The following is a 15485-nucleotide window of genomic DNA, read 5'->3' as shown; positions in this document are numbered from 1 at the left end:
TGACACCTTGGCCCAACAGGAGTTTTCCTGGCATCCCGGTGGGCCAGTCCAACACTGAATAGCGCCTACAACTCCCTGCGCACTGGAATAGCTTGTACAACTCCATGTGCTGGAATAGTGCCTCCCTCACATTGCCTCAAGCCCCTATGGAATCTGAACCTTCTCAACTGAAAAAGAGAAAGAGGAACATACTTACCTGCCGTGTGTATTGTGGTGGCAAGAAGTAGCTCCGACCTGAAAATACCCTCTCACCCCCCCTTCATAACAAGACCATCACACTATTCTACGGCAGACACAGTGGCGCATCTCAAACAGGCTCCTCCTCTCCAGGCAGCCATATTTTATAAAGCATATGGATTGCTATTGGGGGCCTTATCTCACAAGATGGTGAGGTACAAGCGAGAATGTGGGACTTTTAAGGGGCCTAAAACCAGGGCAAACGCGGCACAGTCGGGAGCAGCACAGGCTCAGCATTTAAAGGGGCAGTTCACCTTTAGAATAACGTTTACTATGTTATTAAATGGTCCCATTGGTCATTTATTATTTATTTATTATCGTTTTTTTAATTATTTGCCTTCTTCTTTTGACTCTTTCAGGCTTTCAAATAGGGGTCACTGACCCCATCCAAAAACAAATGATCCATAAGGCTACAAATGTATTGTTATTGCTACTTTTTTATTCCTCCTCTTATTCATATTCCAGTCTCTCATTCAAATCAGTGCAAAATAAAATGGCAACTGGAGAGTTGCTGAATAAGTCACAACTAACACAAAACGAGTCAATAGGAAATAGTACGGGGATGTCCGTGACACTGAGAACCGGGTCCGGCCCCCGCGGAATTGACAGGAAACAAAGAGGAAACTATCCCTTTTTCTCATTGTGTCCCGTTGCTACTTGAGTCAGACTTCCGGCCCGCGTGCAAAACAACAACTGGGACCATAAAATTCATAAACTAAACAGATTCCTTCGTTTCTTTCTTTTCACTCCCAATGAGCAGGAGCCGCTCTGATCTGAGCAGAAGCTTCCGCACAGTGGCGCCGCCTCTCGGTCACTGCGACAGGACGGCTGCGTGACGCGTCACGGTACTCACGTATGGTGGTGTGTCACACTCTCGCGCGATGACTGGAGGACAGGAGGCAAGGAGTCTGCAATTTCTAGCTTTGCTGGACGGGTAAGTAGCGCTGCGGGCTGTGTAAGGAGAATGTGGGGCAAAGAGACACATGGGGGGCCCTCGTCTGGGAATGGACCCTGCGCCTAATTCTGCGTCTGACTGCTAATGTCATGCACAACAGAATGGGGCATGAGGGGACACAGGAGGGAATGGGGCAGCGGGAGAGGTGCGTACATATTTGGGAATGGGATGGGGGGGGGAGAAGTGGGTACACAGGAGGGAATGGGATGGGGGAGAGGTGGGTACACAGGAGGGAATGTGATGGGGAGAGGTGGGTACACGGGAGAATGGGGGAGAGGTGGGTACATAGGAGGGAATGGGATGGGGGAGAGTTGGGTTCACAGGAGGGAATGGGGGAGGGGGAGAGTTGGGTTCACAGGAGGGAATGGGGGAGGGGGAGAGGTGGGTACACAGGAGGGAATAGGGGAGGGGGAGAGTTGGGTACACAGGAGGAAATGGGATGGGGAGACTTGGGTACACATGGGAGAATGGGGCAGGGGGAGAGGTGGGTGCACAGGAGGGAATAGAATGGGGGAGTGGTGGATGCACAGCAGGGAATGGGATGAGGGAGAAGTGGGTACACAGGAGGGAATAGGGCAGGGGGATAGGTGGGTACACAGGAGTGAATGGGGCTTCAATAGTAATAGGATCAATATTGGGGAGATCAGCATCATTGACCCAATGCGGTCTTTTCCCAAATTGATTTATAAACCCACCCACTAATCCAACTAGAGGTTGGTTGAGCAGAATGTGTCTCCATACCCAGACTAATATACTCATGACTTGGTGCAGGGAGGGCAATTTTACTGGGTTAGTAGGAGCCTGTGTCTGGGGGGAGGAGGGGGAAGTGCTTCTGTATCACTGGAGAAGGAACAGAACAGGTAGGGATGCTAGGGCAGTGAGCAGGTAGGGGTGCAAAGCTATTGGGCATGAATGGGTGCTAGGGTAGTGGGCAGGGAGGGGTGATAGGCTATTGGAGAGGGAGGGGATGCAAAGCTATTGGGCAGGGAGGGGACTGGGAGACCTGGCATAGAAGTGACTGAATGATTGACCTGGGTGTTGGCACTGAATCCTGATAGAGTTCACAGGGGGTTATATGAGTGCCGGTTTCCTGCTGTCATCTAAACCCCCACCCCCCGTATATGGTAACCTGATGGCTGGAAATATAATACAAGGGGAGGCAGGTTCAGCCAGGTGAGAGAGAGAGGAGGTGATGGTGTGGATCTCACCTGGGGGCTGGAGAAGAAGACGTGTCTGATAGATAATATAGGTACATACGTCTGTCTGGACTCTGGCATGGAGGGCTGTTTGCTGAGTGGGGGTGGGGGACTTGGAGTCTTTGCACTGTAAGCTGATTAACTAAATCTGTATTTACATTAGTATCTGAGAGCGGCTAATATTCCTGTGTCTCCTCAACTCTCTGCTGCCCTTATCTGTCAACTCACAGACTGACCTTTACTTCCACGTTTCACATTTATTTTCTTCATTATAAACATGTCACGGTAACACTTCTCCCTAAAGAGTCAATGTACCGCTTCCTGCCCAGATTAATGTGTGTGTGTGTGTACCTCTGTGCAGGCTGTTCCTGCTGAATTGTGCTTAGTATAGGGGAATACCTATGCTGCCATAGTTTTATGTTATCTCTCTGTACAGACTATGAGCAAATTTAGGGGGCTGTTCCTGCTGAATTGTGCTTAGTACAGGGGAATACCTATGCTGTCATAGTTTTATGGGATCTCTCTGTACAGACCATGAGCAAACTTAGGGGGCTGTTCCTGCTGAATTGTGCTTAGTACAGGGGAATACCTATGCTGCCATAGTTTTATGGGATGTCTCTGTAGACCATTACCTTCCTGATCAATATTTGATTTGAGCTCATTCGACTATCGGTTAGGCCTCATAAACAATGCCATTGGCTACTTTGAAGGTCGTATGTGGCCTATAGCCAGCCGTGTTTCACCATGCTCAGGGTCAGGGATGGTGCCTATGGCCTATGACCTCATGTTCCTGATGTGGGTGGCAGTGTTTGTATCGAGGTAAGAACCCATTAGGAGACTTGGCTAATGAGCAGTTGCTCATTTTATTTTGGGTTGATAGCTGGCGGCGCTGTTCTGATGCAGGTGAAACTTGGTACTGCAGGTGACCGAGGTGTAATGTGTCCCAGCACTGGCAGCTGGGGCTGCCTGGCACTGCCCATAGTCCATGTCCCCTTGTTAATAGGGATGCACCGCATCTATTATTTTAGGATTCAGCCAAATCCTTTGGATAATATTCGGCTGAATACTGAACCAAATCCAAACGCTAATTTGCATATGCAAATAAGGGAAGGGATAAAGAAACCACGTGCATAGTTAAACATTTCTTAACTTGTTTGTGTGACAAAAATCGTGATTTTTTGGATTCAGCTGAATCTTGGATTCAGCACACCTCCATTTTTAACACAATCGGCAGAGACGGGCATCATCCTGTGGGTGCAAAAGATATTCAGCCTGTAACTCTATGGAACGGTTAGTGGCTCCTTGGCATGGGCAGGAGATCACTGCTGCCATTGGGTAATTTGGATCTGGATAGCACATAGCGGATGGGGACCTCCCTTCTTTTGTACCCGCGGCTGTTCTCTCACACTTTGTGCTGACAGTACAGTTTCCTCCCTCGGCTCAATCTTAATCCGTATGGATTTGTGGGATTACCAGTAGCCTCACCTGCTGTGTGAGTGTGTGGGAGCCCCCAGAGCAGTCGTAGGACCCCGTGCAATAGAACTGCAACAAATAATAAGGGAAGATAGCACCCAGTTAGCACCAAGAGAGTAAATATCCTGCCCCTTCCCCTGGAGCAAGAGGAAGTTCTCAAGGGCACAGCCTGGGGCATCAAGGAGACGATTAACATCAGCGCTGCTCTAGGAAAGGACCCTCCTGCCTTGTCTGGATCCTCAGAGCAGAACCCGAGCTGAACCCACTGCTGCCACCTTTACCCCCTGAACTGCTTTCCCCAGTAGCCGGGTTTCTGTCCTTTGCTGATTCTTTTTCTGTGGCCCACCCAGAAGCAACAGCTGTCCCCCTGTGTTGGTGAGGCGGCGAGACCTCCCAGTCCTATCCCAGCATGTTGGCTAATCAGTCTGCCATCTGTCTCTTCTCTGGCGTGTGCGCCACTCTCTTTGCTCTGGCACTCCTCTACTATCTGTACTGGTGAGTACTGAGGGCAAGTCTGACTCTCTGGCGCTCGTTTAATATCTTTACTGGTGAGTGCTGGGGGCAAGTCTGACTCTTCTGGCACTTGTTTAATATCTGTACTGGTGAGTGCTGGGGGCAAGTCTGACTCTTCTGACACTCATTTACTATCTGTACTGGTGAGTGCTGGGGGCTAGTCTGTGTCTCCTGCACTCAAGAGGGTTATATATGTAGTTAGCACGTAGGGCATATCTGTGTGATTTGCTACAGAGCAAGATTGTGTGTGATGACTTACCTGTATGTGTGTGCCAAGGTTGGATCTGGCACAGTGGAATCACGGGGCAGGTTCTATTCTTCATTCTAACTTAGAGGGTCCTGCCCTCTCAAATGTTTCCCTCCTTTTTTCCCTCCCTTTTTCCATACCATCCTACCCTGCCCCTTCCTTCCACTTCCTATGTGTGATTGTGGTTCCAGAAATTTCCATTTTAATGTCATATTCCTGTGGGAATGTGTTAACTCCCCCCCCCCCCGTAATTGTGGTAACGTATAACTTTCTGTTCTGTGATAGGCTGTTCCATGTTCTGTTTCAGGACGGTGACACTAAGTGAGGGTCCGTGCAAGCGATTCTGATCCACACCTGCAGGATGGGGCTCTGGGGGTTCCTGAAGACTCAGTTTGTGGTCCACCTCCTCATTGGCTTTGTGTTTGTTATGAGCGGCCTGATTATCAACTTCCTGCAGCTCTGCACCCTGCCTCTATGGGGCATCAACAAGCCGCTATACCGCAGGATCAACTGTCGCATGGCCTACTTGCTATGGAGCCGTGAGTATTGTGGTTTGAGGGCATTTATCTCTGTGTGGGGAAGGGTGGGCACTGGGGTCTTGTACCCTAGTTTTTTGAATATTATTTACTTGCCCCACCTCTGTGGATTGTATCATGCACACAGAACATTTCTACTCTGTATATTTGTATTTATGAGTGGGAGCTGCCATGTTATTTTCCTTGACTGCACCCTTATGTAGCATCTGAGTATTATCCTGCCCCTGAGCTGCATTGTATCAAAATCTTATATGAGGCCTGCATATTGTCCTGCCCCTGAGCACGTGTTTCCACTTCTCATGTATGTCCTGAGTATCATCCTGCCCTTGAGCAGCATTATATTGATATCTTATGTGAGGCCAGAGTATTGTCCCACCCTGAACAACATTGTATCCGCTTCTCATGTATGTTCTGAATGTCATCCTGCCCCTGAGCAGCATTATATTGAAATCTTATATGAGCCTGAGTATCATCCGGCCCCTGAGCAACATTGTGTTGAAATCTTATGTGAGGCCTGAGTATAATCCTACCCATGAGCAGCATTATATTGAAATCTTATATGAGGCCTGAGTATCATCCTGCCCCTGAGCAGCATTATATTGTAATCGTATATGAGGCCTGAGTATAATCCTGCCCCTGAGCAGCATTATATTGAAATCTTATATGAGGCCTGAGTATCATCCTGCCCCTGAGCAGCGTTATATAGTGAATAAAGTACCCCCTCTTGTAAAATATAAGGATATTATAAGTTACCGAGGAGTTTCATGACCATATAAAAACACGAGGCCGAAGGCCGAGTGTTTTTATACAGGTCATGGAACTCCGAGGTAACTTATAATATCCTCATATTTTACAACTGGGGGTACTTTATTTATTATAATACACAAATTTTAGTGAGTCATGTGACAGAAATTACATCACTACTCACCGTTTATAACTGATGACATCACTACTCACCGTTTATAAGGATATAATTTACAAGATATTCATGGCTTTTGTGTATTATATTGAAATCTTGTATGAGGCATGCATATTGCCCCTCCCCTGTGCAACATTGTATCCACCTCTCATATAATATCTGAGGATCATCTTGCCCCTGAGCAACATTTTATCAAAATGTTATGTGAGGCCTGCATACGGTCCCACCCATGAGTAGCATTGTATCCACCTCTCATGTAAGGCCTGAGTATTGTCCTGCTCTAGAGCAACACTCTGTTCATATATCCAATGGTACCTATTTTAGCAATAAACCAGGGCACACGGTTCGGATCTGGATATTTTACCCTTCAATTTCTTGGCCCAAGCACTGTCAGGTAGGTAATATGCGACTGCGCAATAAAACAGTCCTCTCCTTGTAGTAGTGCTACCCAAACCTTATACACAGTCAGTGCTTTATGGCAGCCATACAAAGTCTCAGGATGTAACAGGTAGCCAATAAGCTGCTTACCCCAGAACTGGCGCTTATTGGCTATGGAACCAGTACCATATGTGGCCGGTCCAGCTGTGCAGCTATTGGTTAGTACGGAATGGCCATGACCATGGGCTGGGAGTGGTGGTTAGTGTGTTGCACCACCCCTTTGACTCTCCCATGGATGGAGGGAATATTAGAGGCAGGTACTGTGAGACCTGTACTGCTATACTGAGCCCCACAGTAGGCAATGAATAGTTAATAATAACCTGCATTATTCATTGCAGCACCCACTGCTTTCCCACAATGCTCTAAATTATTGAGAGATAATGGATCAAGTTCTAAATGTAGGGAAGGATCGGATAGATCCTTTTCTTGTATAATGAATGATACGCCATTAGGCTACATCCAGTCCTGCTTTTATCTGCCCTCCCCCCAGGAGTCACAGGAATGGTACAGTCCAAGAACAGCATGACATTTATTGGTTATAAATTTCTGTATCCAAATGCCCCAGTGTAAGGCCTGCGTTATTCTAAGGGTGCGGCTATAGTCATTCTTCCATTGCCAGCCATTCTTCCCCCCCCCCAAGACCCTGTTAGGCTCGGGAAGGGGGGGCTAAATGACAATATATACCCTGATGGGATAGATACTTGCCCCTGTGTACTATATATATATATCTGCATATTTGTGTGTATTCATATCAGTGGGGCTGCCATTATTTTTCTGGTTATTAAACCCATTACTGCAGTGCCATGTCTGTGATGGGGGCATCTCCCTTTCACATATACCTAGATGTCGGTCTATTCCCAGTGGTTACTCAGAAGTATAATCTCTCTCTTTCTGTCCGTGGCTGTAGAACTGGTGATGCTTTTGGAGTGGTGGTCCGGCACCCAGTGCACCCTCTTCACTGACCAGCAGACCATCGATCACTTTGGGAAGGAGCACGTTATTGTAATCCTTAATCATAACTATGAAATTGATTTCCTGTGCGGCTGGACTATGTGCGAACGCTATGGCGTCCTGGGGGTAAGTTGCCATAATTAAACCTTATAGCACCCCCCCCCCATATACAGTACTTTGTGCCATCTAAGTGCAATTTGCTTGTTGCAGAGCTCCAAGGTACTGGCAAAGAATGAGCTGCTGATGGTGCCGCTGATTGGCTGGACCTGGTATTTCCTGGAGATTGTATTCTGCAAACGCAAGTGGGAGGAGGACAGAGATACCGTGATCCAGGGGCTCAGGGACTTGAGGGACTACCCAGAATACATGTGGGTGAGTGCAGAGAGGGGCAATATGAGGATGAGACCTTATTGGATTTATGTATCAGAGCAGCATGGCAGAAGACCATACAGATTGCTTTAGGGACTGAGGTGGTCTCCTGCATAGCATGACTTTCCCTTTAGCTAACACAGGGTTTGAGGTTTGTAATACAGAGTTATATTAGGTTGTAAATGAGAGAATCTGATGGAATAGCCTCTGTTTTCTTGAACTTTCACATAGTGTATTTACTTAGTAAATGATCTTAGTTATGATTGCTGCCCTTTAAAGGGGTTGTTCACCTTCCAAACACTTTTTTTCAGTTCAGTTGTTTTTAGATTGTTCACCATAAACAAAGACTTTTTTCAATTGCTTCCCATCTTTTATTTTTTTTACAGTTTTCCCCAAAATGTAAGTTTCAAGTTTAATGTTCTTGTCTCTGGGGCTTGTCTGGCAGCTCAGTGATCCAGGAGCATCTGTTACAATTTGTTACATCTATTTGATACAATTAGTTGACACATTTCTCAGCAGCATCTGTGGAATATTGGCAAACATTGTATCAATTCTAACAGTTACCTAATGATAAAACTCTGGGATTCTGCTCAGCAGGGACAAACATAAGGAGTGTATCAATTTTATGTATCAATTTGGAACATTTAAACAGCCGACAACCCCCCTCCCGGAGCTGCTTTAGAAAAAGTCGTTATTTCTGATGAACTATCTGAAACTAACTGAACTGGAAACGTGTTTGAAGGTGAACAACCCCTTTCAACTAAATCAAACACTAAATTTACAATCCTTTGTTAGTCACCTGTTATTTTATCTTAAGAATCAGATTTTTCTCTAGTCTTCCCTTCCCTTACTGCCCTTTTCTTAGATAGTCCATTCAGCCCCACTTGTTTCTTGCCCCCACCCTCATTTGTTTTCCTGTGCTCTAGTTCCTGCTGTACTGTGAGGGCACCCGATTCACAGAGACCAAGCACAAAATCAGTATGGAGGTGGCGGATAAGAAAGGCCTCGCTCGTCTCAAACATCATCTCTTGCCTCGTACCAAAGGGTTCACTACTGCAGTCCAGTGTCTGAGAGGCACAGGTATATACCCCCAACTCTTTTCTCTGCTCCTTGAGGGAAGCGTTTACATTCTAAACCGGTGAGCACAGCCGTGGTCCTACAAAAGCAAATACACATTTGGAGCATGAAACTACATTCATTTAGCTTCTAGGGCCACTGATTGACTGGCATCTCTGGATTAAGTAGAACACTATGACAGCCCCTACAGATCTATATGTCCAGTGTCCTTCTTCTATGTCACTGTGCTTCTTGCACCCCCTGGTGGACAAGTGACCTGAGCAGTTGTATCTCTGTTGCTTGCACCATCAGAAGTGCTGCATGCCAAGGAGACCACGGGCACAGTGCGGACTGGGATGCCTGGGGCTCACCAGAAAATCTATGGCCACAGGCCCACTCTCCAAACTATTTTTCCTTCTTTGTCATTCACTTTCTTTATTCTTTCAATCACTTCTCCTCAAATATTATCATCTGTCTCCTCCTCCATTTCTTTTCTTTATTCTTGTATAGAAATGGGGCAATTGCTGTTGTATAGGCATACAAGGCAAATAGTTGGTTGAGCAGAAGGGCCCACTGACACTTTGGCCCACCGGGAGTTTTCCTGGAATCCCTGAGGGCCAGTCCGACCAGACCAGATTCACACCAGCAGTGATGGGGCAGGGTAGTGACATTGGGGTAGGACAGAAGGAGCTGCGCTAGAGATGCAGGAGAACAAGAGATGGAAGGAGCAGTGACATATAAGATATTTGGGGCCACTTAAGCTGTTTTGGGGTTGAGGTGTCCCCCAGTCACATTTCTACCCTTATTTTTGCAGTCTCAGCGGTGTATGATGTAACATTAAATTTCCGCGGGAACAAGAATCCATCCTTGCTGGGTATTCTGTATGGGAAGAAGTATGAGGCCGATATGTGTGTAAGGTGAGATTTAACTGAGGGTTGTTGTGGAGGAGGGGTTAATGTTTTGAAAAGTGAGAGGGGACAGGTGTATATTATACAGTCAGCTTATAGGGTGTCATGATATTTTCTTTCCTAATCATGCACCATCTCTCCTTTATTGTGCCCAGACGCTTCCCTATAGAAGAGATTCCCGAGGATGAGCAGGAGGCAGCTGGTTGGCTGCACAAGTTGTACCAGGAGAAGGTATGAGGAGCTGCCCCCAATGCTTCTGTGTTGTAGCCTTGGCACTACTAGGGGATATCTGCCACCATGTACACATGTAGTGTTTGGGAACTAACATCCATTCTCTTTCCCAGGATGCTTTGCAGGAGCAGTACATTCAGGAGGGAACCTTTCCAGGAACCCAGTTTGTGCCCCCCAGGCGGCCTTGGACTCTTCTTAACTTTTTATTCTGGGCTACACTGCTCTTATCCCCTCTGTTCTCATTCGCAATCGGGATCTTTGCCAGTGGATCTCCCCTCCTTATCCTTTCCTTCATGGGCTTTATGTGGACAGGTAACATACCATGAGCAATTGACCTGTGTGGGGATGGCAAGAGGCTGATGGGTGCCTTGGTGATCTGATTCAATTTATACCACCCTATTTCATTTAATGATTTGGCCCATGATATAGTTTTAACCATTAAGTGTCTGGCAGTTTTTCCTCTCTGGCTGCCCTTCCACCTTCCTGACACTACAGGGAAGCTGCCTGCCCAATAGAAATGACTGCAGGCAGGTAAGTAGGGAGCAGTCACTGTTACCTGGGATGGGATATTTAAATATAGTACATGAATGATTTCTAGATGGGCTTCTGGGCTGATTGGCTGTTAATTTGCTTATTTCTCTCCTCCCCGAAGCCTCATTCGCAGTGCGGCGCCTGATTGGTGTGACGGAGATCGACCGGGGATCAAGTTACGGGAATCATGAGGTGAAGAAGTCGATTTAGCTGCAGGGAAACACTGGCACAACCTGGACTTTATCTTTTTATTTCTTACTAATGTGACCTGAGGAGGAGGAGGAGGAAGCTCATATGGGCCACACAGTGACTTTAAGAGCCAATAGGATCCCGCCATTACATAGGCGCAAGCAAACCTGCTTACTGCCCACAACACCAGTGACTGTATTAATTCCTTTTCATGCTGCATAATTTCTCATCACAAGCCATCCTGTAATCATGCACCCAGGGGGAACTCATTCTCCAGACATATAATACCCCACTCTCTGCTGCTGCGCACCTCTCTGAGCCAGACCCCCCCCTCCACCTTATGAGATCTTCTGGCCGTCAAAGGGGCCACAGGAGGCCCCCAGAAAACGCAGCATTTTCTCTGCATGGAAAAAAAACACACACCAATCTGCTCTCCTCTGCATAGAACAAAGCATGATGAGACTGTGGAAGGACAGACTGCTCTGCGACTAGATTTGGAGAGGAGTGTGCAAGGGCTCTGCTCTAATTGTGCACACACAACACTACACCACTGAGTTTTTTTTTTTTGTTGAAGCCCTGCTCTGAGGTACAAAGGTACAAGGTTAGGACCCCCTTAACCTTGAACACCCCTTAGCAACTATTCCAACAATATCTGCAGTGCTCACCCTGAATCTCACACTGGGCTTCCAGGACTGTCTAGAAGAACAAATGGTATCCTCTCCAAATCTCACCCCTAAACTTGCCATTTGGCAGGCCCCCTCCCTTTGCTACACGCACACTACCTCGCGGCTCGGTATACACACACTGTTTGGGAAGGGGGCAAAGTTCTATACTTTGTATAGTGGGTCCCCGCTGAGCAGGAGCTGGGTTTCCAGTCAGGGGAGGGTGAAGCCAGGAACATGGTGCCAACTAGCTGGCCTGTGTTGCAAAGTGAGGTGACTTTAACATGTATTTGCACAGGGTACTGATGGGGGGGGGGGGTGTGTGTGTGTGAACAATTCTGATAGAAACCCAATTTAAAACATATAGCCAATGGTAGTTACGTTAGATATAGCCCCTCACCTGAGGCACCTCCCTTCTTGTGCTTCCCACTAATTTTACAGGAAACAGAGAAGGGAATGCAGCTGTGTGCAGCCACGGGTCATTAAGCATGGGGGGACGGGACCCAATATTTCCCAAATTGTTTTCCCAAATTCCCTCTGAGACACTGTCTCAGAATATTTTGGATGTGGTCTGGGGGTCCAACATCTCTGAACTTCCTAACTACCACCCTCAGTTTTGCTATTCTGTTAGCCAGATTTAGGCCATGTGGCCCCTTTAGGGTTTAATGCTGCCTCTGCCTGAGGATAGCAGTAGATCTAGATAGAGGTGGTGTCAGACATAATCATGATGTTCATTTAAAGGCATATCGTCATCCCATAGAGTGGAGTAACTAATGTAGGGGCTAATCCTATGGGCTTACACGTGTGTCCTAGAGCAGTGTGTGTGAATGTGTGCAAGGGCCACATCTCAGGACCAACTGGAGCGATTGTGCATCAGAATGTTCTCTCTCATCATGGAAGAAACCTCACTTGCACAGTGATCCTCTGGTAGATGTGACCCTGTGTGTGTATGTGGCCCATCTGCTGGGTACTTACTGGTGTAACGGTTTAATCAAAGCTCTGCACTATTTGTCATGTTCCCGCTGAAAGCTCTGTGCAGTGGGTCCGTTGCCTGCTCTCCCAATGTGAATGGTGCACCCACTAAAATATGTGAATTTCTTGCACAGAGGGAATGGTGCACCCGCTGAGAACTGTGTATCTGTTGCACTGAGTGAATGGTGCACCCACTAAAATCTGTGCATAAAAGGAGTGTAAGGGAGGTCTTGGTGAATGATTTGCTTGCTGAGAGTCGTGTCTCATGTATGAGTGTTATGTGCTGCTCTGTTGTATGTGCTCTCCTAGAGAATGGGCTGCAGTGTGTGATTGTGGTGAGGGAGAGGTACATGGTGCTCCCATTATAGTGAATGCACAAGCATGTGGACTACTGATTAATGCTGGATATGGTCTGTGAATGATGCCCCTGGGGCTTAGTATTATTATATAGTGTTACTTTTCTTATTTAATGTTCCCTTCAGCATGTGAGACAGTTACATAGTTACCCCATAGTTGCACTAATGTTCCCCCTTTGGGGTCCCAGACTGGTGTGTGTCCTCCTTCAAAAGGTGCAGGTGCCCTGTGTATTCCCCGTCCCTCTCCTTCTCGGGGCACCTGCACCTTTCGGTGTTGTGAGTCTGTTGACCACGTCAGGGTAGGAGCCAGTGTATATTCCCTGCCCTGTGTTAGTTCATTCTGCTGCTGATACTGAGAAGCTGTGGTCCCCTGGAGCCTCAGACATTTTATGAATGGAGCTGCTTAGGAGGGGCTGCTGTTGTGCACACTAGGGTGTAGGAATTGGTGACTAGAGAAGGGAGAGAGCAGGGGTCACCCTGACGTTTGTGTGTAGGGGGAGTGCTGATTGTATGGGTAGCGCTGATTGTATGGTGTGTATATGGAATGAAAGCTGTATTTGGCATTTACATGCTGCACGTGTTTGTACACAAGGGGGGAGCTGCTCCTGTGTGAGTGTTTGTACACATGGGGGGGTATCTGTGTACTCTGCTTTCAGTTCACATATTTCTGCCCATTTTTCACCCATGTAACGATCGACTAGGAGTAATAAATAATACGTGAACTACAGTGTGCGACTCCTAAATGGGTGTGTGGGCAGGACACTGACACTGCTCATTCTGGAGACACAGATTTGTGAGGGAGGACATGGAGTTGCACTTACACACCCTTCAATAGGTGCAACAGGAATTACAGGCACAAGAGTGGTGGCGGGGTGTCTTTACCAAAGTGGGTACAGGCACATTATAATGGTGTCAATGCTGCCCCTGTACTGCTGTGCCTAGGGATTGCGAGGGTGCCACTAGAGTACATCATCACTGTGGGATTAAAGATCTAAATGGAATGTGCACCTGTGTAGTTATTTCATTGTACTCCTTGGGGGTGGGGTACAGGGCCGGACTGGGAGAAGAGTATCAAAGCAGCCCATGTATTCACACGTATGCAAAGCATGATATATACAGTATTTCCAACCCGAAGATTAACTGGCCGGGCCAAGACTACTGGGCACCCTTGGCAACCTGGTCGGCTTACCCCCCTGCACAATAACGTAGGTGCAAGAAGGGGAAGTGGAGGGACCAGGGAGGAAAGGAGGAACGGAAGGGATGGAGACAGGAGTAATGGACAAGAGAGGGAAGGAGGTACAGACGGGGAGGGAAGGAGAGATGGACAGGGGACAGATGGAGGGAGGGAGACAGGAGAGATGGACAGGGGAGGGAAAGATAGGGGAGGAAAGGAGAGATGGAGGGATGGACGGATGGGAGGGGCGCACAGGGGAGGAGTGAGGCAGGGAGGGACAGAAGAGTGAGCGACAGAGGGGGTAGGCAATACCTGTAGAGGGAAGCAAATCCAGGCTAGGGGTAGGCAGAAGAATCTTGAACAGGTACCTGCCCAGTGCCCCCACAGAGTTGCGCCCTAGGCAGATGCCTCTTCTGCCTACCCCTAGTTCTGGCTCTGTTAACTGGAACTGGTGTTTATTATTAGATATTTTAAGAGTCCATTACCATATAATCCCCAGCAATATTATACATGTGCTGGAACTGGCCCTTACAACAAATATCTCACCCTAGTTTCTATCACAACTATTCTATCAGATGGATTAGTGGCCCTATACTTAAAGTATATTCTAAATTTTCCTTTGTGTGCCCCCAGCTAGACTCTGGCAGGATTTTAATTACCATGTGTATCACAGGGCCAACGTGAGACTAGGCTGCCTCATGCAACAGCTCATTTACATTTCTAAAGCGAGTGTCTCATTTACATATTAAAGACATACCTAATTAGCATTTTTAGGTGAGTGTTCCATTTACATTTTAAAGCAAGCAGCCCATCAGGCATTTGCCCGAACCCACAGATTGCAAGTCCGGGCCTGGTGGGGTAGAACCGTATCCGCCAATAGGAAGTAACGTAGAGGCTTTGCATCATCTGGATCCTCCCAGTCACAAGGAATTGCCCCAGTGTTTCTAGGCGGAGTAACAGCAGGAAAAGGCTGAGGTACCTCCCCCGCGGAGCTCACAGCACCGACGCAATCAATCTCGCCTCCAAGAATCTCCCAGGACACTGGGGGCCTAACCAATGCATTAATGGATACAAGGTCCTACAATGAAATTGTTCAGTGTCCCTTATATGTCCCAGTGCCCCATCACGTCTCTCTTAGCCTCTCCCTGTGCCAAGCAGGTACCGGCCGCTCAGTTTCCCAATAGACAAAGTAAACTTTATTGTCATTATGCGGTCGGCCCTACCTGTCAGTGCAGGACGTCTGGGGTTAATGTTCTCCCCTCTGGAGGCAGGACAAACAGTAACTCTTTCTTGAGCTCCTCCTCTTCCCATTCTCCACTTCCTATCCTCAGTTTTTTGTTTGTCCTGCTCGGGGGCGGACATATCTTCCTCCTCTCCAATCAATAATAGTAATTTGCTACAGATTTTTTCTACTCAACACAAGAAAAGGTTCTTGAGTGCTCCTTCAGTGAGCCCCCTGTGTGCTACTGCTAGTAGAGCCCAGAATGAAGAAATTGGCGAGCTCCAGGGTTAAGCCCTTTCACTGTGTGCTTCCCTTGTAAGTATGCATGTTTAAATTGTCATGCCTGAGCC

At 47.4% G+C, this 15485-nt stretch overlaps 1 protein-coding gene across 3 annotated transcripts; it reads left to right on the top strand.

Moving 5' to 3' along the window:
• Positions 1 to 1137: 1137 nt before the first annotated feature.
• agpat3.S (1-acylglycerol-3-phosphate O-acyltransferase 3 S homeolog) lies at positions 1138 to 13744 on the top strand. 3 transcript variants are annotated; one of them, NM_001094190.1, is given in 9 exon segments: positions 1138 to 1171; positions 4929 to 5160; positions 7422 to 7591; positions 7676 to 7837; positions 8761 to 8914; positions 9705 to 9807; positions 9954 to 10029; positions 10143 to 10341; positions 10682 to 13744. In NM_001094190.1, coding segments are annotated over 8 exon segments (1131 nt in total). In that variant the 5' UTR covers positions 1138 to 1171; positions 4929 to 4982; the 3' UTR covers positions 10771 to 13744.
• Positions 13745 to 15485: the final 1741 nt, after the last annotated feature.

The sequence above is a fragment of the Xenopus laevis genome, chromosome 2S (genome assembly GCF_017654675.1).
Source record: "Xenopus laevis strain J_2021 chromosome 2S, Xenopus_laevis_v10.1, whole genome shotgun sequence".
NCBI classification, from domain to species: Eukaryota; Metazoa; Chordata; class Amphibia; order Anura; family Pipidae; genus Xenopus; species Xenopus laevis.
The sequence above is the reverse complement of the archived record's forward strand: the minus strand, read 5'-3'. Positions and strand labels throughout refer to the sequence as shown.

Excerpts from the sequence above, each read along its gene's own strand:
- agpat3.S (XM_018248362.1), top strand. The coding sequence starts at position 4,983 with ATGGGGCTCTGGGGGTTCCTGAAGACTCAGTTTGTGGTCCACCTCCTC. Across the intron at positions 8,915-9,704 it reads CCAGTGTCTGAGAGGCACAG|TCTCAGCGGTGTATGATGTA; the intron begins GTATATACCCCC and ends TTATTTTTGCAG. Across the intron at positions 9,808-9,953 it reads GAGGCCGATATGTGTGTAAG|ACGCTTCCCTATAGAAGAGA; the intron begins GTGAGATTTAAC and ends TATTGTGCCCAG.